Raw genomic sequence first — 22633 nt, forward strand, 5'->3', positions numbered from 1 at the left:
GTGTGTCTCACTCTGTCTCTCTCTCTCTCCATATATATATGTGTGTGTGTGTGTGTGTGTGTGTGTGTGTGTGTGTGTGTGTGTATTCTGAGTAGTAGGAATTGTTATTTACAGGAAGTAAATGTTTCTTTTTTAAGACAAACCAGAAAAATCTTGTGTCAACAGTTTTGTACGTAACTAAATTTTATATTGATTTTATTACTAATTTTGGAAAGAATTTTCAATAAGTTTGCTTGAAATGCTTGACATTTTTGTGATTATATATAGTTGTATGTGTTTAGTTTATTTTTCTGTAGTACTTTATTGTTCTACATGTTTCTTCTGTGACATTAATGTGTTTTCTGACTAAAAATGTAGTGATCTGCTTGTTAATATAATAATAAATTATCTTTAAGATTAGCATGATCTAATATGGTATTTTATGTTTCCCTTAGTGTATTAGAGCTCTTTTTACATTTTAAGTGTGTTTTGTTTGGAATTTAAATGGTAATTTCCTTACATCTGTAGACTCTTTTTGTAACCTCACCATTTTTCAGTATTGAGAAAGATAAGCTATCATTACAGGAAATTGTTTCATTTCAAACAATATTATATTTCTTTCTTTAGTGCTTTGATGTTTCAGTTTATACTTGAAAGGACCTCCTTTAATTCAGGACACTCTTATACTTGCTCTGTTTCTTAGTTTGACCTTGAACTCTCACTCTGTGCATTCCATATTCCAAGTTCTGGGGTTATCATTTAGGATTAGTATACCTGACAAGCATGTTACAATTTTAGTGTGATATTTCTCTTTCTTCTTAGATTTGTAGTGTATTCTTTTGTTTTTATGAACTTTTCCTAATACTCTTTATAGTTGATATAACAAAATGCTAAATATCTTTCTCTTTATTTTTTTAACCTGTGACATTGTCAAAAGGAATTATCAGATCTAAATATTTTATAATAAAATCTAAAGTCTTCAAGGGACTCTGGTCCAGCACTGCAATTACTGAAAATCTAAAACTTACTTTTCTATTTGACTTCTTTTTGTTTGTCTGATTTATTGTTCTAGATGGTCTTTAGTACTATAAGGAGTAATAATAGAGGCTGCCACACTATCTTAATGTTCATAGCTTAAAGAAAATTTTTACTTCATGCTCCATTTTTGGTAATTTAATATATACATTTGTCATATGGAGACTTTAATTAGTTTTTTCAGGATTTAATAGTGAAAGTATATTCAACTTCATCTTGTCATTATCAGTCTTTTGTTGCATTCAGTCATCGCACTATGAGTATTAATGTGTTCTATTACTTGAGCTAATTAGAACTAAGATTCATCTCTGACTCTAAGAATGAAAACACTTAATCATAGTTTATGGTCAATATAACAGTTTGTTAAATTTATTTTGTAAATATTTTAGAGAAATTTACTTCATGTGCTCATAACAAACATCGATATGTATATGTTTTGCAGATATGTTTATCTTTTTTGTACCACGGCAATACTGGCATCACTGAATGAGTATGTACTCTTCTAGTTCTTGGCTGTAGAATCTGATTTCACTGTGGTGTCATCATTGAAAATATCTAAAGAGAATGCACACAAATGACATTACCTTAAGACTGTCAGAATCTTTACTTACTATGATAGTACTAGCTCACAATATCTGAGAAGATAAGAAATATTTTCCTTCAGTGAGGAAGCCTAATATTCTAACAACAAAATTCTTTTTATGTGTGTCTCCTTTTATAAGTGACATTCACAGCTTAAGTTACCCATAAACTCAAAGATAACCTTTACTAAGGAATTGATGTATTGCTCTTTTTTATTAAATTAGCAGAGCTCCACAGTCTTATATAAATAAGGTTCTACTTTAGATGGTGTTGATCCAAAACTCTACAAGATAAAAGTGTATCCTTTAGAATGTTGAGCCATCATGAAACAGAAGGCAGTATCTCACAGAAACATCAAATGGACTCACATTACGCAGTTTGGGAGCTAGTGAACTAGATGTTATTAGGAATTTATTTGTGTACAACTATCTAAAGTATTGCTATTGTGAGGAGTTTTTCTCCTCCCTTATCTAGAGTGCCATAGTAGACACACTAGTGTCTCTTCATTTAAGTTGCATTATAATACTGACATTATAACTTTTCAACTGATTGTGTCATTTACTTTCAAGTAGAAGCCATTTAAAAAAAAATCTCAGTATAGAGAGCTTGGGGTCTTAAAACCATTCAAGATAGAGTGTCTAATTTTAATTGTTAGCAATAGCTATCTGAAGAGTCAATTTCTTAATGGTGTGGCCACTTAGTTTCAATTATGCTTTTTGGAAATTTCAAAATTTTTATTGATTCTTTGTGGATTTCATATCATGCACTCCAGTCTCACTCATTTTCCCGTCTTACAAATCTGTCCTCAACCTTTTCAACCAGCCCCCGAAAATTAAAAATTAAAGATTAAATTTTTAGTTACAGAGACAAAGTTTGGAGCTGAGACGAAAGGATGGACCATCTAGAGACTGTGATACCCGGTGATCCATCCCATAGTCAGCCTCCAAACACTGACACCATTGCGTACTAGCAAAATTTTGCTGAAAGGGCCCTGATATAGCCGTCTCTTGTGAGGCTATGCCGGGGCCTAGCAAACACACATGTGGATGCTCACAGTCAGCTATTGGAATGATCGCAGGGTCCACAATGGAGGAGCTAGAGAAAGTACCCAAGGAGCTAAAAGGATCAGCAACCCTATAGGTGGAACAACAATATGAACTAACAAGTTCCCCCCTGCCCCCCCGGAGCTCGTGCCTCTAGCTGCATATGTATCAGAAGATGGCCTAGTCATCAGTGGAAAGAGAGGCCCATTGGTCTTGCAAACTTTATACGTCTCTGTACAGTGGAATGCCAGGGCGAAGAAGTGGGAGTGGGACGGGAGGGGGGAGGGATGGGGGACTTTTGGGATATCATTGGAAATGTAAATGAAGAAAATACCTAATAAAAATAATAATAAAAAATTTAAATATTAAATAAAAGAAAGCACCTCACAGTGGAAGCTGTGGTGTGCCTCAGTGTGCTACATAGTATACCCTTTTATCCAAATAGCAAATATTCATTGCAATGAGTCACTGGACTGGTTCCAGTACTCTGGCTTCTCTTACACTAACAATAATGTAGCTACAAGGAAATTTCTCAGATATCTTACAGTTTCCATGACTCATGGAGATCTTGCAGCCTTTGTTCTTCAGGATCCATCCATTTATGTACTCTAGCAACTCATAATTGAATTAGATGTTTGGGTGAACCAGCTCAAAACCCTGGATGTGAGCTAGATGGTAGTTGAGTTGGTCAGATTGAGACCTTGTTCAAAACAATGACACTAATATCAGACTTTCACCACTTCCTAGGTGAGTACAAGCTAAGTTTCATATGCAACACTGATTACGGGCATGCCAGCTCTCCTGTGCCCATGAGACCACTGGTGCCATTTTGTGAAGGAGTAGTGTGTGTTCAGCATGGACCCTGAATATAAACATAGCCTCAGAGAGCAGTCTAGACCATGAATATTTATATGTTCTTTGGTGGTAACAAAAGCCATGGACATAGACACAGCCATTTGCTACAGTAAGAACATAAAATCAGACATGGCTCTAAGTGGAAGCTTGTCCCCAAAGGCCATCATGGACTCAGGTGGCTGTGTAGGCATCTAATCAGTCTGTTCCTCACCACAACTACATCTTTTGTTATGCCTCTCTTCATAATGTACAAACAGCTCTGCTTTCCTTTCTTTCCAATGTCTCCAACATACACTTGTTCATGTGCTGTGTCTGTGGCCTCTGGGTGTCTTCTGCCCCAGCCCGTTCCAAGCAGCAGTGGGATAAGACTGTCAATCTTGTGGATTTTGACACATCAAGGACTATATAGGTAAAACAAATTGGATTAGTTTGTTATAATGATATGATGATGAGTATGAATGAAATGACAGATCTTAGATGAGCTAGCTGCAAGGATTAAATATTATAAAGTTAACATATAAATTAAAAATTAATTTATATACCTTTAATTAATTTTGCTCTATTTAGCAGAAAAAGGTAATTGTATCATTTCCTCAGACTTCTTTAAAGATCATGGAATAATTTATTCATTCATTTTTATTGTTGCTGTTATTTGTTGTGGTGGTAGAGCTCTCTCTCTCTCCTCTCTCTCTCTCTGTATATATATATATATGTATATATATATATATACATATATATATGTGTGTGTGTATGTGTGTGTGTGTGTGTGTGTGTGTGTGTGTGTGTGTTTGTGTGTGTGTGTATAATTGCTCAGTCTGTATATGTTATTTACATGTATATTTTCAATGACTGGATAGTATTTAAAATTCAGTATGTGCTCTTTCCTGTTGATCTTTTTTCTGATCCCTGTTCACTTAGTGGTCTGTAGATCAGTTTTGTATAGTTGACACATTACAAGTTTCTCCTCTTCCATGTTGCTATACTTATTGATGTCAGCCTACTTTAGCTCATATTTAGTCAGTTATGAAGATGATATTTTTATGTTTGTAATTTCTGACAAATTTAGGAGTTAAAATCTCATGTAAAAAACCCTCATTGGCTTTCTCTTGCAATATTTGCACACTGTTTTCTACAAAGGTGTCAAGTATCATCAAAATCATGACTTTTGTGGGGAAAAAACAAGCAAATAATAGGAACTATTTGTGATACAAACTACTTTAGTTAATGATCTTTACAAACTCTGTGCCAAAATTTCTCAGTAATATATGCCTGTATATGTATAAATATATACATATATATGACAATATATGGCCTAATAGTGAGTAACATAGACATTAATAACAGAAAAGAAGCAATACAAGGACAGAAATCACGCCCTAGAAAAGCAAGAAAGTAATTCCTCAACAAACCAAAAAGAAGACAGCCACAAGAGCAGAATGCCAACTGCAACAACAAAAATAAAAGGAAGCAACAATTACTTTTCCTTAATATCTCTTAATATCAATGGACTCAATTCCCCAATAAAAAGACATAGACTAACAGACTGGCTACACAAACAGGACCCAACATTCTGCTGCTTACAGGAAACCCATCTAAGGGAAAAAGACAGACACTACCTCAGAGTGAAAGGCTGGAAAACAATTTTCCAATCTAACGGTCTGAAGAAACAAGCTGGAGTAGCCATTCTAATATCAGATAAAATCAACTTCCAACCCAAAGATATCAAAAAAGACAAGGAGGGGCACTTCGTTCTCATCAAAGGTAAAATCCTCCAAGAGGAACTCTCAATTTTGAATATCTATGCTCCAAATGCAAGGGCAGCCACATTCATTAAAGACACTTTAGTAAAGCTCAAAGCACACATTGCACCTCACACAATAATAGTGGGAGACTTCAACGCACCACTTTCATCAATGGACAGATCATGGAAACAGAAACTAAACAGGGACACAGTGAAACTAACAGAAGTTATGAAACAAATGGATCTGACAGATATCTACAGAACATTTGATCCTAAAACAAAAGGATATACCTTCTCTCAGCACCTCACGGGATCTTCTCCAAAATTGACCATATAATTGGTCACAAAACAGGCCTCAATAGATACAAAAATATTGAAATTGTCCCATGCATTCTATCAGACAACCATGGACTAAGGCTGATCTTCAATAACAACATAAATAATGGAAAGCCAACATTCACGTGGAAAATGAACAACACTCTTCTCAATGATACCTTGGTCAAAGAAGGAATAAAGAAAGAAATTAAAGACTTCTTAGAGTTTAATGAAAATGAAGCCACAACATACCCAAATCTATGGGACACAATGAAAACATTTCTATCAGGGAAACTCATAGCTCTGAGTGCCTCCAAAAAGAAACTAGAGAGAGAGCACACACTAGCAGATTGACAACAAAACTAAAAGCTCTATAAATAAAGGAAGAAAATTCACCCAAGAGGAGTAGACAGCAAGAAATAATCAAACTCAGGGGCGAAATCAATGAAGTGGAAAGTAGAACTATTCAAAGAATCAACCAAACCAGGAGCTGGTTCTTTGGAGGAGTTCTTTGAGAAAATCAACAAGATAGATAAGCCCTTAACTAGACTCACTAAAGGGCACAGGGACAGCATTAACAAAAGCAGAAATGAAAAGAGAGACATAACAACAGATCCTAAAGAAATCCAAAACACCATCAGATCCTTCTAAAAAGGCTATACTCAACAAAACTGGGAAACCTCATGAAAATGCAAAGCTTCTGCAAGGCAAAGGATACCATCAATAAGACAAAAAGGCCAACAACAGATTGGGAAAGGATCTTTACCTATCCTAAATCAAATAGGGGACTAATATCCAATATATATAAAGAACTCAAGAAGGTGGACTCCAGAAAATCAAATAACCCCATTAAAAATGGGGCTCAGAGCTAAAGAATTCTCACCTGAAGAATACCGCATGGCTGAGAAGCACCTGAAAAAATGTTCAGCATCCTTAATCATCATAGAAATGCAAATCAAAACAACCCTGAGATTCCATCTCACACCAGTCAGAATGGCTAAGATCAAAAATTCAGGTGACAGTAGATGCTGGCAAGAATCTGGAGAAAGAGGAACACTCCTCCATTGTTGGTGGGATTGCAAGCTTCTATAACCACTCTGGAAATAAGTCTGGCAGTTCCCTAGAAAATTGGACATAGTACTACTGGAGGATCCTGCAATATCTCTTCTGGGCATATATCCAGAAGATGTTCCAACTGGTAAGAAGGACACATGATCCACTATGTTCATAGCAGCCTTATTTATAATAGCCAGAAGCTGGAAAGAACCCAGATGCCCCACAACAGAGGAATGGATTAAAAAAATGTGGTACATTTAAACAATGGAGTACTACTCAGCTATTAAAAGGAATGAATTTATGAAATTCCTAGGCAAATGGTTGGACCTGGAAGGCATCATCCTGAGTGAGGTAACACAATCACAAAAGAACTCAAATAATATGTACTCACTGATAAGTGGATATTAGCCCAGAACTTTAGTATACCTTAGATATAAGACACAATTTGCAAAACACATGAAACTGAATAAGAATGAAGACCAAAGTGTGAACACATTGCCCCTTCTTAGAATTGGGTCTAATCACCCATTGAAGGAGTTACAGAGACAAATTTTGGATCTGAGACAAAAGGATGGACCATCTAGAGACTGCCATATCCAGGAATCCATCCCATAATCAGCCTCCAAAGAATGACTCCATTGCATACACTAGCAAGATTTTGCTTAAAGGACCCTGATATAGCTGTCTTTTGTGAGACTAGGCCGGGGCCTACCAAACACAGAAGTGGATGCTCACAGTCAGCTATTGGATGGATCACAGGGCCCCCAATGGAGGAGCTAGAGAAAGTATCCAAGGAGCTAAAGAGATCTGCAACCCTGTAGGTGCAACAAAATTATGAACTAACCAGTACCCTGGAGCTCTTGACTCTAGCTGCATATGTATCGAACGATGGCCTAGTTGGCCATCACTGTAAAGAGACTCCCCATAGGACCTGCAAACTTTATATGCCCCAGTACTGGGGAACGCCAGGGCCAAAAAGTGAGAATGGGTGTGTAGGGGAGTTGGGGGGAGGGTATGGGCGACTTTTGGGATAGCATTGGTAATGTAATTGAGGAAAATACGTAATAAAAAATATTAAAAAAAGAACAAATAAACTATTTAAGCAGAAGCAGTCATTAAAACTCTCAACCAAAAAAAGCTCATGGCCAGTTGGTTTTAGTGCGTAATTCTACCACACTTTCAAAGATTTGCTAATATCAATACTCTTTAAATTACTCCACAAAATATAAAGAGAAGTAACACAGCTGAACTCATTCATGAAGTTACATTCACCCTGATACCTAAACCACACAAAGACTCAACAGAGAACTTCAAACTAGTTTCTCTTATAAACATTGATGCAAAAGTACTCAATAAAATACTCTCAAACATGATATCAGAAACACATCAAAACATCATCTATCTAGATCAACTGGGCTTCATTACATCAATGAAGGGAAGTTTCAATATATGAAATTTGTCAACTTAATCCATCATATATACAAACTGAACCAAAAAAAAAAAATCACAGGATTAGCTCATTAGATACTGAAAAAGCCTTTGACAAAACCCAATACCCCTTCATAATAAAAGTGTTCAATATATTTGGTATACAGGGCATATACCTAAACATAATCAAAGCACTATATAGTAAGCAAATAGTCTACTTCAAGTTAAATTGAGAGAAGCTTAAAGCAATACCACTAAAATCAGGGACAAGACAAAGCTAACAACTCTCTTGCTATCTATTTAATAGAGTACTAGAAGTTCTATCCCGAGATGTAAGACAAATAAAGGAGAACAATGGGATACAAACTGGAAAAAAAAAGAAGTCAAAGCATTCTTATTTGCAAACGATATGATACTATACATAACTGAAGCCAGATATTCTACCTGAGAACTCTAATAGCTTATAAACAGCTTCTGCAAAGAGAATGGATACAAACTTAACTCAAAGAAATCAGTAGCCCTCCTTTATACAAATTAGGGAAACAACACCATTTACAATAGCCACAAATAATATAAAATATTTTAGTGTACCTCTAACCAATCAAGTGAGAGATCTATGTGACAAGAACTTCAAGTCCTTGAAGAAAGAAATTGAAGAAGGTATCAGAAACTGAAAAGATATCCCATGCTCATATATAGACAGATTTAACAAAGTGAAAATGGCTCTTTTACCAAAACCATTCTATAGATTCAATACAATTTCCATCAAGAATCCAATTTTTATAGACCTTAGTATAGCAATTCTAAATTTCATATGGAAAAATAAAAACCTCAGAATAGCCAAAACTATCTTGAACAGTAAAAGATCTTCAGAAGGAATCATCACCACTGATCGCAAACTGTACTATGAAGGAATATTGATAAAAATTGCATGGAAATGGTTGAGAATCAGACAAGTTGATCAATGGAGTCAAATTAGAGACCCAATAGTAAACCCTCACATGTATGGACACTTGATTTTTAATAAAGAAACCAAAATCATACAGTGGAAAAAAGAAAGCATTTTCAACAAACGGTGCTAGGCTAACTGAATGTCTGCACGTACAAGAATGCAGATAGATCTATATTTATCAACCTTGCCAGAACTCAAGTTCTAGTAGATCAAAGACCTCAACATAAAACCAGATACACTAAATCATATAGAACAGAAAGTGGGAAATAGTCTTGAACACATTTCTCCAGGAGACAATTTCCTGAACAGAACACCAATGACCAGGCTCTAAATGCAACAATTGATATGTGGGACTGCTTGAAACTGCAAATCTTTTATATATATATATATATATTTTAATTAGGTATTTTCCTCGTTTACATTTTCAATGCTCTCCCAAAGGTCCCCCATCCCCACCCCCCCAGTCGCCTACCCACCCACTCCCCCTTTTTGGCCCTGGCGTTCCCCTGTACTGGGGCATATAATGTTTGCAAGTCCAATGGGCCTCTCTTTGCAGTGATGGCCTACTAGGCCATCTTTTGATACATATGCAGCTAAAGACAAGAGTTCCCGGGTACTGGTTAGTTCATATTGTTGTTCCACCTATAGGGTTGCAGTTCCCTTTAGCTCCTTGGGTAATTTCTCTAGCTCCTCCATTGGGGGCCGTGTGACCCATCCAATAGCTGACTGTGAGCATCCACTTCTGTGTTTGCTAGGCCCCGGCATAGTCTCACAAGAGAGAGCTATAGCTGGGTCCTTTCAGCAAAATCTTGCTAGTGTATGCAATGGTGTCAGCATTTGGAAGCTGATTATGGGATGGATTCCTGCATATCTCAATCACTAGATGGTCCATCCTTTCGTCACAGCTCCAAATTTTCTCTCTGTAACTCCTTCCATGGGTGTTTTGTTCCCATTTCTAAGAAGGGGTAAAGTGTCCACACTTTGGCAAGTTGTATCTTATATCTTGGGTATCCTAAGAAACTGCAAATCTTATAGAGGTCAGAGGACACTGTCATTAGGACAAAACAATAGCCTACAGATTGGAAAAGGATCTTCACCAACAATACACCAGATAGAGAGCAAGTATCCAAAATTTACAAAGAACTCAGGAAGATAGAAACAAATAACCCAAATAACCCAATTTTAAAAATGTGGCACAGAGCTTAACACTGAATTCTCAACAGAGAAATTTCAAATGGCTGAGAACCACTTAAAGGGATATTCAAAGTCCTTTGTCATCAGGAAAATGCAAATCAAAACAACTCTGAGATTCCAATTTACACCTTCAGAATGTCTCAAATTAAAAACTCAAGTAATACCACATGTGAGGGTGTGAGGCAAGGTTAACATTTCTCCATGGATGGTGGGAGAGCAAACTTGTATAACTGCTTTGGAAATCAATTTGACCATTTCTCAGAAAACTGGAAATAATTCTACCTCACGACCTAAAAATGCCACTCCTGTTCATATGCCTTAAAGATTTTCCACTACCCAACGAAGTCCTTTACTCAACTATGTTCACAGAAAATTCATTCATAATAATCAGAATCAGGAAACAACCTAGATGACCTTCAACTGAAGAATGGATAAAGAGAATGTGGTACTTCTACGTAATGAATTACTATTCAGCTAGTAAAAACAAATCCATCATGAAGTTTGCAAGCAAATGGAGTAAACTTAAGAATATCATCCTGAGTGAGGTAAACCAGTCCCAAAAGGACATGCATGGTAATACTTACTTATAAATGGATATTAGCAATAAAATACAGGATGAACACACTCCACTCCACAGACCTTAATAAGCTAAACAAGAAAGGTGGCACAAGTTTAGATGCTTGAATGTCACTTTAAAAGGAGGAATAAAGTAGTTATAAAAGGCAGATTGAGGGAAGGAACTGGATGGGAGAAGGGAATGAGAGGGAAATGACAAGGGGCTGGTTCAGGATCATGCGTGGGGCACAGTAAGAGAGATTATGAGATGGACATGAGAATAAATGAAAAACTGAAACTGATGTGGCTGGAGAGATAGGTGGCATTTATAGAAAGAGACATAGACCTGGCATGAAGGAAGAGCCCAATAATCAATAGGGGTGTTCTTATATGTGCGTCATACCTTTGGGGATATGGAACTAGAAGAGGTAACCCACTGTCTTCAGGCAGGAACCCCAGTGGAGCAATAGCGACATAATCCTACCGACAAATTTTTCTACCCCAAATCTTTCCTGTCTACAAGAAACACACAGACAGGGGGATTGAGCTGACAGAGAAGGAATGGCCAACCAATCAATAGCCCAACTTGAGACCAATACCATGGACTACTCCAATCCATGACACTATTAATGATACTCTGTTGTGTTTGCAGACAGTAGTCTAGCATGACTGTCCATTGAGAGGCTCTACACAGGAGCTGACTCATTCAAATACAGACACAGCCAAATTAGTGGATGGAGCTTGGGAATTCTTATGAAAGAACAGAAGGAAGGGTTGTAGCCCCTAAGGGGACAGGAAATTCACAGGAAGACCAACAGGGTCAACTATCCTGCACCTTTGGCACTTTCAGAGTCTGAACCACCAACCAAAGAATATACACAGGGTGTACCTAGGGCTCCCTGTACATATGTAGCATAAGTGTAGCTTTGTGTTCTTGTAAATCCAGAAGAAGTGGAGCAGGATCTATCCCAAAAGCTGTTGTCAGTCTGTGGGATATGTTCTTCTAACTGGGCTGCCTTGCATGGCTTCAGTGAGAGAGGAAGCACCTAGCTCTGTAGAGACTTGATGTGTCAGTGTGGGAGGATATGTGGGGCCCTGGGGGGGGGGTGCACCTACTCAGAGGAAAAGGAGAGAGGAATGAGGGAAGGATTATGGGAGGGGTTGACTAAGAAGGGGCCAGTGAGAAGAAAGTAAAGTGAATAAATTAAAACAAAAATGAAAGTTTTAAAAAATGTTGACAGTAGTAGTATATAGTACACTAGCTATAAACATGATGTCATTATTACAGAGAATTACAACTCAGGAGAGAGTATGATATAAATATCATCACATACTACAAATGTGACTGAAAGCTATTAACTTTTCACTTTTCTTCTCAAACTAATTTTCTTCTCCTAGGAAACTACTATCAAAATTATAGGGTTTTTTTTGTTGTTGTTTTTATTTTTTTGTTTGTTTGTTTGTTAACTAGAAGAAATGTAAATTACCTTTTTAAATACTAAGTACATTTTATACTAGCTATCCTTACTGTTAGTTTTCACAGCTCTGAACAAACTTGAATCACCCATTAAAGGTATTAAAAAAATGTGTGTTTTAATATACGTAGAGATTGTTACATTTTTGTTTTTGTTTGTTTACTTGTTTGTTGGAGACAGGGTTTCTCTGTGTTGCCCTGGCTGTCCTGGAACTCACTCTGTAGACCAGGCTGGCCTCGAACTCAGAAATCCGTCTGTCTCTGCCTCCCAACTGCTGGGATTAAAGGCATGCACCACCACTGCCCCGCTGAGATTGTTGCATTTTAATTTCAGGTAGCAAGTAATTTCTTCTAGCCATAAATTCAGGAGTATGAAGTTTGAGTTCAGTGCTTTCATTCTCTTGTATATTGCTTTTTGAAAATCATGGACAGAAATTCTTTTTTTTTTTTTTTTTTTTTTTGTCAAAAAGCATATCATCTATGCTGCAAGCACCCACACTTATCATATGGGAGAGTTATTTCCAGGGATCTATTATTTTCTTTTTGATATTAATAGCATTATGGAACCTTCTAAATCTTAAGAGCAAAGTGAAGAGACAGATTTCTTTTGTAGCCATCATATAATCATTACATAAATATGTAAATATTATACATAATCATAAAACACATACACTTATTCTCTCCCCATAAATACATATATATAGTGTGTACATATAATATCTGTACGTATCATTCTGGATAGAAAGGTAGATAACTTTAATTTTATAACTGCATATTATATTCATGAAATTTAAAGTTCAGTTAAGTACTGAAATTAAGATGAACAGCAATGGTGAATAGTCCCATATAGTGACCAATTTATTGATATTATTAGATAATTGTCAGAAATGTAATATAGCATTTCCAGGTTTAGGTCTATCATTTCAATATAAACAAGTATCACTTTATTATGGAACACGCTTGTGACAATCCACAAGGCTACTCTACCCAGAGGCCTATAAGCTGCCCTGGACACCAAACTTTGGTTCACTCAGTCACATTAGCAGTTGAGTTATTGTCTATTCACTCTTCTAATAAACCTCATCACTCTGCATTATCAAGTATAAGTATTTAGTCTTAAGAAAACAGATTTTTATGAAACCTATTCAAAACATACATGATTGGATAATAATTAATTAACATTTGTTTTCTTAGTAATTGTATCAGGAAAGAAACTCATGTACTTTTGAACAATTGCAGTTTTTTCTATCAAAGATAATCATTGTATTGACTTTTTTCTATTATTTCTTTTTCTTAAAAATACAACACAGGCCGCGGAGTGGTTGCACACGCCTTTAATCCCAGCACTTGGGAGGCAGAGACAGGCAAATTTCTGAGTTCCAGGCTAGCCTGGTCTACAGAGTGAGTTCCAGGACAGACAGGGCTATACAGAGAAACACTGTCTTGAAAAACCAACCAAACAAACAAACAAACAAAACAAAAAAAATGACTATATTCATTACATGTACTAAATATATCTCTGTCATCTATTTATCTAACATTCTATTTCTCTATTTCCCTATCCACATATATGGATATATATTTATTAACAACATATTTTTGTATTTGGCAGGACTCATCTTTTCTTTTGGCCTTTTTTGTCATTATAAATTTTTATTAGATATTCTACTTATTTACATTTCAAATATTATCCCCTTTCATGGTTTCTCCTCCAAAAATATCACCTATCCACTCCCCACCCACTCCACACTCACAAACACACCCACACCTGCTTCCTGGCCCTGGCATTCCCCTACACTGGGGCAAAAAGCCTTCACAGGACCAAGGGCTCTCCTCACACTGATTGACTAGTTCATCATCTGCTACATATGCAGCTGGAGCCATGAGTCCTACCATGGGAGCTCTGAGGATACTGATTAGTTCATATTGTTGTTCCCCCCTATGGGGCAGCAAACCCCTTCAGGTAATTGGTTCCTTTCTCTATCTCCTTCCTTGGGGAACTTGTACTCAGTCCAATGGTAGGCTTCAAGTATCCACCTCCGTATTTGTCAGGAAATGGTGGAGCTTCTCGAGGAGACAGCTATATCAGACTCCTGTCAGCAAGTACTTGTTGGCATCTATAATAGTGTCTGGGTTTTGTGATTGCATAAGGGATGGATCCCCAAGTTGGGCAGTCTCTGGATGATCTTTCCTTCAGTCTCTCCTCCATACTTTGGATCTTTAATTCCTTCAATGGATGTTTTGTTCCCTATTCTAAGGAGGAATGAAGAATCCACACTTTGGTCTTCCTTCTTCTTGAGTTTCATGTGCTTTGCAAATTGTATCTTGGGTATTATAAGTTTCTGGGCTAATATCCACTCATCACTGAGTGAATATCATGTGTCTTCTTTTGTGATTGGGTTACCTCACTTGGGTAATCCAAGATGTGGGATTGGTACAGAACTTTTCCCAAGCTGGTGGTTGCCTTTTCATCTTATTGACAGTGTCCTTTGTCTTACAGAATCTTTGCAATTTTATGAGATCTCATTTACCAATTCTTGATCTTAGAGCATAAGCTATTGGTGTTGTGTTCAGGAAAGATTCCCTTGTGGCCATGTGCTTATGGACCTGCCCCACTTTCTTTTCTATTAGTTTCAACGTGTCTGGTTTTATGTGGAAGTCCTTGATCCACTAAGAGTTGAGCTTTTTACAAGGAAATAAGAATGGGTCAATTTGCATGCTAACTGCCAGTTGAGCTAGCATCATTTGATGAAAATGCGGTCTTTTTTCAACTGGATGGTTTTAGCTCCTTTGTCAAAGATCAAGGTGTGTGGGTTCATTTCTGGGTCTTCAATTCTATTCCATTGATCTTACTTTCTGTCACTGTACTGTTATCATGCAGTTTTTAATCACAATTGCTCTGTAGTACAGCTTAAGGTCAGGGATGGTGATAACACCAGAAGTTCTTTTATTGTTGAGAATAGTTTTGCTATCCTAGGTTTTTTTCCAGATGAATTTCCAAATTACTCTGATCTCTTTGATTTCTTTCTTCAGAGGCTTGGAGATCTTATCATACAGATCTTTCACTTACCTAGATTCACATGGAGATATTTTATATTATTTGTGACTATTGTGAAACGTGTTGTTTCCCTAATATCGTTCTCAGTATGTTTATCTTGTGTGTAGAGGAAGGCCACTGATTTGTTTGAGTTAACTTTATATCCAGCTACTTTGATGACACTGATTATCAGGTTTATGAGGTCTGTGATGGAATTTTTGGGGTCACTTAATTATACTATGCAAATAGTGATATTTGGACTTCTTCCTTTCCAACTTATAAATATGGGCTAATATCCATTCATCAGTGAGTGCATATCATGTATGCTCTTTTGTAATTGGGTTACCTCACTCATGATGTTATCTTACAAATCCATCCATTTGCATAAGAATTTCATAAATTCATTCTTTTTAATAGCTGGAGAATACTCCATTGTATAAATATACGTACCACAAGACATATATCCATTCCTCTGTTGAGGGACATCTGGGTTCTTTCCAGCTTCTAGCTATTATAAATAAGGGTTCTATGAACGTAGTGGAACATGTGTTTTTATTACAAGTTGGAGCATCTTCTAGGTATATGCCCAGGAGAGGTATTGGTGGATCATCCGTTAGTACTGTGTCCAATTTTCTGAGGAACCACCTGTCTGATTTCCAGAGTGGTTGTACCAGATTGCAATCCCACCAACAATGGAGGAGTGTTCCTCTTTGTCCACATCCTGGCCAGCATCTGCTGTCACCTGAATTTTTGATATTAGCCATTCTGACTGGTGTGAGGTACAATCTCAAGGTTGTTTTGATTTGCATTTCCCTGATTATTAAGGATATTGAACATTTTTTCAGGTGATTCTTACCCATTCAGTATTCCTCAGTTGAGAATTCTTTATTTAGCTCTGTACCCCATTTTTAATAGGCTTATTTCGTTTTCTGGAGTCTAACTTCTTGAGTTCTTTATATATATTGGATATTAGTCCCCTATAAGGTTTAGGGTTGGTAAAGATCTTTTCCCAATCTGTTGGTGGCCTTTTTGTCTTATTGACAGTGTACTTTGACCTTGCTGTGGTGTGAGTACTATGGTCTGATGTTCCCAAGTAGTCTTGGTTTCTGTAGATAAGATTCTTGCATTTGCCTGTTGCCATCTGGTGATCTCTGGTGTTAGTTATGTGCTGTCTCTGTCTGGAGCTTGTTCCTCATGTGGGTCTGCAAGCCTGTGTTAGCACTCCTGGGAGATCATCTCTGTCCTTGCAAGTCCAGTACACAGAAGGCTGCGGAACAGCCTCACCTCCTGCAGATGGAGGCCAGAAGGTCCTGTTTTAGCTGTTCTACAGCTTCTGAGGCCAGGGTGCTCCTGGCTACTCCTGCCTCAGACAGTCACTGGATTGAAAATGGCGATAGATCTCCCCTGTGTCCTGGAGTCAAAGCACTCCCTAAAGACAAGCTCTCCCCTGGCAAGAACAGTGCACCATTATTGTAAACTTTTAATTAATAAAATTAAGATAACTCCTCAAAAGGTGGCATATTTTTACAGCTTTGACTGCCAAACTTTATGTTTACAAAATGCAGTTTACAAAATAAGCAGCCATAGGAGAGAAGGGTGATAGAGTGGGAGTGAGTGAGGGGAACGGTGGAAAGAAACAGACAATAACAAGTTGTAGTGTCATATACATATGGAGATGGAACCTTTCATTGTATATCCTAACCTAAAAAGACAAAAAAGGGACTGAAAATTATTCTAGTTTATAGGTTGTCACAAAAGGAAGTGACATGAATAACTTTGAATTATGAAAATCTTATTGTGACTAGTCACCCAATTTAATTTCTGATTTCCACATGCACACACACACACATACTCCCATAACATAAACATAGATACACTCATGCATACCACATCTACATACACATGCAAAAATAGGAATCTAATACTTTTTTGATACTGAAGGACAAATTTGGAGATCAACAGTGAAAATTAGATAACAGGTAGTAGTCTCTAATACAATGTGATTCATTTTAAAAATCAGAAAGTGTAAAACTACAAGGTGCCAGTCAACTTGAAACCATTTGATTCTAATATTCCATACAATCAATCTATCAGTGTAAGAATCTATTGTAGATAACAGTGATCAAGTTTCTCTATGTCCACATAATATTGATAACCTTGCCATAGAAGCCCAAGTGGGGACTGGAAAAAATGACTCTTTTGGTTAAGAGCACTGGCTTCTCCTGAAGGTCAGTTGCCAGTGCCTACATATATTTCAGAACCATCTGTAACTCCAGTTCCCTGGTATCTGACACCTACTTCTAAACATGAGCACCAGGCATGTGTATGGTGCAAAATATTCATCTAAACAATAATACATATAAAAATGAAGTAAAAATAAATTAATCATTTAAAGGAACAGGATTAAGAGTGCTCAAATACTCTATGCATCTGTCTTTCTTTTGTTTCTTTGTTTCTTGCTCTCTCTCTCTCTCTCTTTCTCTCTCTCTCTCTCTCCCTCACTCCCTCCCTCCTTCCCTTCCCTCCTTCTTCTTCTTCTTCTTCTTCTTCTTCTTCTTCTTCTTCTTCTTCTTCTTCTTCTTCTTCTTCTTCTTCTCCTCCTCCTCCTCCTCCTCCTCCTCCTCCTCCTCCTCCTCCTCCTCCTCCTTTTTCTTCCATACACAGACAAAAATACAAGAATCATATGATCATCTCAATGGAAGCCAAAAAAGAAAAAAGAAAAAACAATGAAACAAAGAAAATAAAAAGTCTGATAAGATTCAACATGCATTCTTAATAAAAGCCCTAAAACATTAGAACTGTAGATATTCCAACATAATAAAGGTTATGTATGACAAACTCAAGGCCAATATCATCCTAAATCAATAAAACCATTAATAAGCCCCATTAAAAATCAGGGATGGAAGAGGACTGCCAACTTTCCCTACTGTTATTAATAATGTGATTAAAATATTACCTGGAGCAATAAGGCAAGGGAAGGGATACAAATAGGAAAATAATAATCCAAATTATGTTCAATATAAGATTATATTATCTTATATCCAATGTTTCCAAAATTTCACTAGAAAAAAGTAGAAATTATCAATAATTTCAACAAAGTGTTATGATACATAATTGACTTACAAAATTTACCAGTCTTAACACATATGAGTAACAAGAATGCTGAGAAAGAGATCATGGACACTCTCCTCCTCCAAGTTTCTCAAATAAAATAAAATATTTAGAATGTACATAACAAAAGAGGTTTAAAAAAACTCTATAATGAAAACTTTAGATGTATTCAGAGAGAGATTAAGAAACATACTAGAATTTGAAGAACTCCCAAGAGTATAGCTTGGTAGAATTAACATTGTGATAAAAGACCTTCCTACCAAAACAATTTACTGATTCAATAAAATCACAATCAACATCTTCATCTCATTTTTCACATAAATAGAAAGAAAATTCTCAATTTGATATGGAACAACAAAAGACCAATAGCCAATTAGTCCTAATTACGTGTTTGCTTCTATGCATTCTGCTCATGTTAATTGCTAAGTGCATTTGTCTATGACCCCAACTTTTGTACATCTGTTTCTATTGTGCTGATTTTATTCAATATTAGAATGACTGCTCTAGCTTGTTTCTTGGGATCATTTGCTTGGAAAACTGATTTCCAACGTTTTACTGTGAGGTAGTGTCTGTCTTTGTCACTGATGTGAGACTCCTGTATGCAGCAAAATGCTGAGTCCTGATTATGAATCCAGTCTATTAGTCTGTGTCTTTTTATTGGGGAGTTGAGTCCATTGGTGTTAAGAGATATTAAGGAAAAGTGATTGTTATTCCCTGTTATTTTTGTTGTTAGAGGTGGAATTATGTTTGTGTGGCTATATTTTTTTGGGTCTGTTGAAAGATTACTTTCTTGCTTTTTCTGTGGTGTAGTTTCTCTATTCTGACTATCTCCATCCTCGCCTACCTATGCAACTTCATGCATGCTCTTTCTCACAAAATAAAAATGAATACTAAACCCAAGAATTAAAACACACCAAAAGATGAATAAGACAAAAATGTCAATTTTTTTTTTTTTAGAATGCAAAGACCTGCACAAGTTTAAGGCAAACAAATTTGAGAACTGAAAGGGAAAATAGATTAAAAAGTGCCACCACTAACCAAAGAGACACATGCTATTTATACCTCCTGAGAAATAGAAAGGAACACCATTTAACAGAGTATCACTGGACATAGCAACCATATTCCAGGGAGGGCCCAGCCCGAAGAGTAGTTGGCAAACATAAAGAGACTCCAAGTTTTGTTGGTTTTTTGTTTGTTTGTTTGTTTGTTTGTTTTAATTTTTATTATCCTTCTCATTTGAGACATCTCTAGGATCCAGGGACATACTACTAAGTACATGTAAAAGTGAAACAAAACAAAACTGGGGATCTCATAATAGTGTTAGGTATTAACAGGATACCAGAAAGCTCTAGAAGAAATAGGGAAAAAACAATCACATGCAAAATGAGCAGATGGAAAAGAAAATATGAACTTGGGATTGAAACAAATAAAGTTGAAACAAATAAAACAACACAAAGAATCAATGTCTTATTTATGGTTTTATTGCTGTGAAGAGACACCATAGCAATTTATTTGGCTATATTACAATTCAGTGGATTAATTCACTATCTTTATGATGTGAAGCACAATGTCATATAGAAAGGCATGGTCCTTGAGAGGTAGCTGAGGGTAGTACACCTGGATCCACATGCAGCAGGAAGTGACAGTAACAAAATGCCCTAGATTGAGCTTCTTAAACCTCAAAGCCCATCTAATAGTTTACAACTCCTCCAATAATCTCACTCATACTCCGAAAATGTATTGGGTTAATGGGTGTCCAGCATCCACTCAGGGCTTCGGTTGCTCGTGGAGGAGGGACATGGGAATTTTGTCTGTGCTTACAGAACACCAATGCCCGGTGTGCATTGGGCTATGGGAAAATGTGGGACCAGCAGCCAGGGATGGGGGAGTACAGCCTGAGGTCCCAGGGACTGCTGGAGGTGGCTCCAGGGGTTCCCAGGCCTGCTAGGAGCTGGGGGTGGAGGGGGGTTCAGGTTCTCAGACTCTTATGCACCCAGGCTCAGCTGGGGGCAGCAAGAGAGCTGAGAACAGAGTGGGGCCCAGCAGGCTGGATCTAGCCTGGAGCAAAGGGGAAGGGTGGTGGAGAGCTCTGGCTAGGTGCTGCAGGGGGGAGAGTCCTTGGCTTGGCCAGCTGTGACTGAGAGGCTTTCTATGGGAGATTAGACAGCTGAATTTTTAGGCGAAGGCCTGTTCCATTACTCCCCATGGCAGGTCCTGATGAAAAGAGACAGTCCATGGTTTTAAAGGCATTTATTGTCATGACAGAGAGTGGTAATGAGTAAAACTGTACCCGACTTTCTCAGGGCGGGCCTTTTGCAGCGAGGAGTGTCTGAGAAGGGGAATTTATTGGCTAAGTCTCCAGGCATATAGGTACCTCATTAAAATGGAGATCTGTCTTGAGGCTAGGTGACATGTGGTGATGCTTGGGCCATTGCTCTTACATGATTGATGGTCATAAACATAAGGAGGTATGTGGCCTCGTGCCAGGAACCTGGCAAAATGCCTACTGTCTGAAGGTCACTGGGCTTTCCAATCTTAGCTCATCTGAAAACCAGGCTGCCTTTCACTGTCCTACAAAAATGCATAAGGCCCAAATGAAGACTATAGGCTCCATTTTCACTCAAACAACCACAGCATATGTATTGTTTTTGTTGTTGTTGTTGGGTTGTTGTTGTTGTTGTTGTTGTTGGTGGTGGTGGTGGTGGTGGTGGTGTGTGTGTGTGTGTGTGTGTGTGTGTGTGTGTGTGTGTGCCCTTTCTGGGGGTCTTTTTCATTTGTTTGTTTTGTGCTATTCTGATATACTAGTTTTTGTTATATCTTCTTATACTTTATTTGAGTTCATTTATTAATCATTAGAAGCATGTTTGTTTTAGAATGAAAAACAGAAATGAGATAGATCTGGATGGAAGGACAAATGAAGGGGAACAAGGAGGCATAGAGACTGGGGTAAATATAATCAGGAAATATGTGACAAAAAATATTCAATAAAGGGAATAAGTCTTTTGTGTGTGTGAGTACTTATGTGTGCTTGTGTATTTGTATATAATTTTATCTTACTTTATCAGTTTTTTTCCCTCTAAAATACCATGAGAAATAGATGTTCCTTTTATATTCAAATATGGGAAAAACTCGCAATATAACTTTCCTCACTGCCTCCTTTATCTGTTTGTTTCTAAGACTATAGACAATTGGGTTTAAGAATGGTGGAACCATGGTATAAAATACAGAAATAACCATTTCCTGAACTACTTCAAAGGTTATTACTGGAGGTCGTAGATACACAAAGGCAGCAGAACTAACAAAGACAGACACCACAATAATGTGAGGAACACAGGTAGAAAAGGCTTTCCCTCTCTCTCCTTTGACGGGAATCTTCAATACAGTTGATAATATGTGAATATATGATATGGCAATGAAGACAAAGCAACTACCACTGACTCCAATGACAGTCAGAAGTATTAGGAGTTTGTTGCTAAAGGTGTCAGAGCAAGAAAGTCTCAGCAAAGCAGGAAGATCACAGAAGAACTGAGGGACCACATTAGAGTGACAGAAGGACAGCTGGAAAGTTTTGAAAGTGTGCACACTTGCAATGACAAGGGAGCTGAGTAGGGAAGCCAGTGTCATCTGAACACAGAACTGGTGGTTCATGATCACAGGATAGAGCAGAGGCTTGCAGATGGCCACATAGCGGTCTTGGGCCATGATGGAAAAAACTAGAATCTCTACACATGCACAAAATAAGAACGAAAAGATTTGTGCTGCACACCCAGCCACAGACATATTCCTGTGGTTAGTGAGAGAGTTGATACAGGTACTGGGGACAGTGATAGAAATGTAGCCCATGTCTAAAATGGACAGATTCCTGAGGAAGAAGTACATGGGTGTGTTCAGGGTCTGGTCAACTGTAGTAACAATGATGATGGTAAGGTTCCCTAACAGGCTGCACAGATACACCAGCAGGAACAGCACAGTGATTAAGATCCTGAGCTCCCAAATCTCAGCAAAAACCTCCAGGAAGAACTCAGTCACTAGGGTGGAATTGGCCATTGTCTCAAAGTGCAGGTTTTCTGAAGAAAAAAAAAAGTAGGACAAGGAATAACTTAATTTATAGATTACTAGAATTTACCTTAAAAATATTTGTTTTATAAAATTGGCCTTTATGTATGAAATATAAATCATGTTTTCTTGGCATGAATAGACCTTTAAAACATGGTTACCTTGTAATACACAGAGTTATACCTATCTGTCCAGTTGTATGGTATGATAATAAGCACTT

The 22633-nt window shown here is 37.3% G+C and overlaps 1 protein-coding gene across 1 annotated transcript; it reads right to left on the reverse strand.

The window, feature by feature from the left end:
• Positions 1-21346: 21346 nt before the first annotated feature.
• Positions 21347-22428, reverse strand: Olfr310 (olfactory receptor 310). Its single transcript, NM_001011520.2, has one exon. It carries the CDS (start codon positions 22402-22404, stop codon positions 21406-21408), a length of 999 nt encoding a protein of 332 aa, NP_001011520.2. The 5' UTR covers positions 22405-22428; the 3' UTR covers positions 21347-21405.
• Positions 22429-22633: the final 205 nt, after the last annotated feature.

This window comes from Mus musculus, chromosome 7, assembly GCF_000001635.26.
Source record: "Mus musculus strain C57BL/6J chromosome 7, GRCm38.p6 C57BL/6J".
Classification (NCBI taxonomy): domain Eukaryota; kingdom Metazoa; phylum Chordata; class Mammalia; order Rodentia; family Muridae; genus Mus; species Mus musculus.

Excerpts from the sequence above, each read along its gene's own strand:
- Olfr310 (NM_001011520.2), bottom strand. The coding sequence starts at position 22,404 with ATGGCCAATTCCACCCTAGTGACTGAGTTCTTCCTGGAGGTTTTTGCT.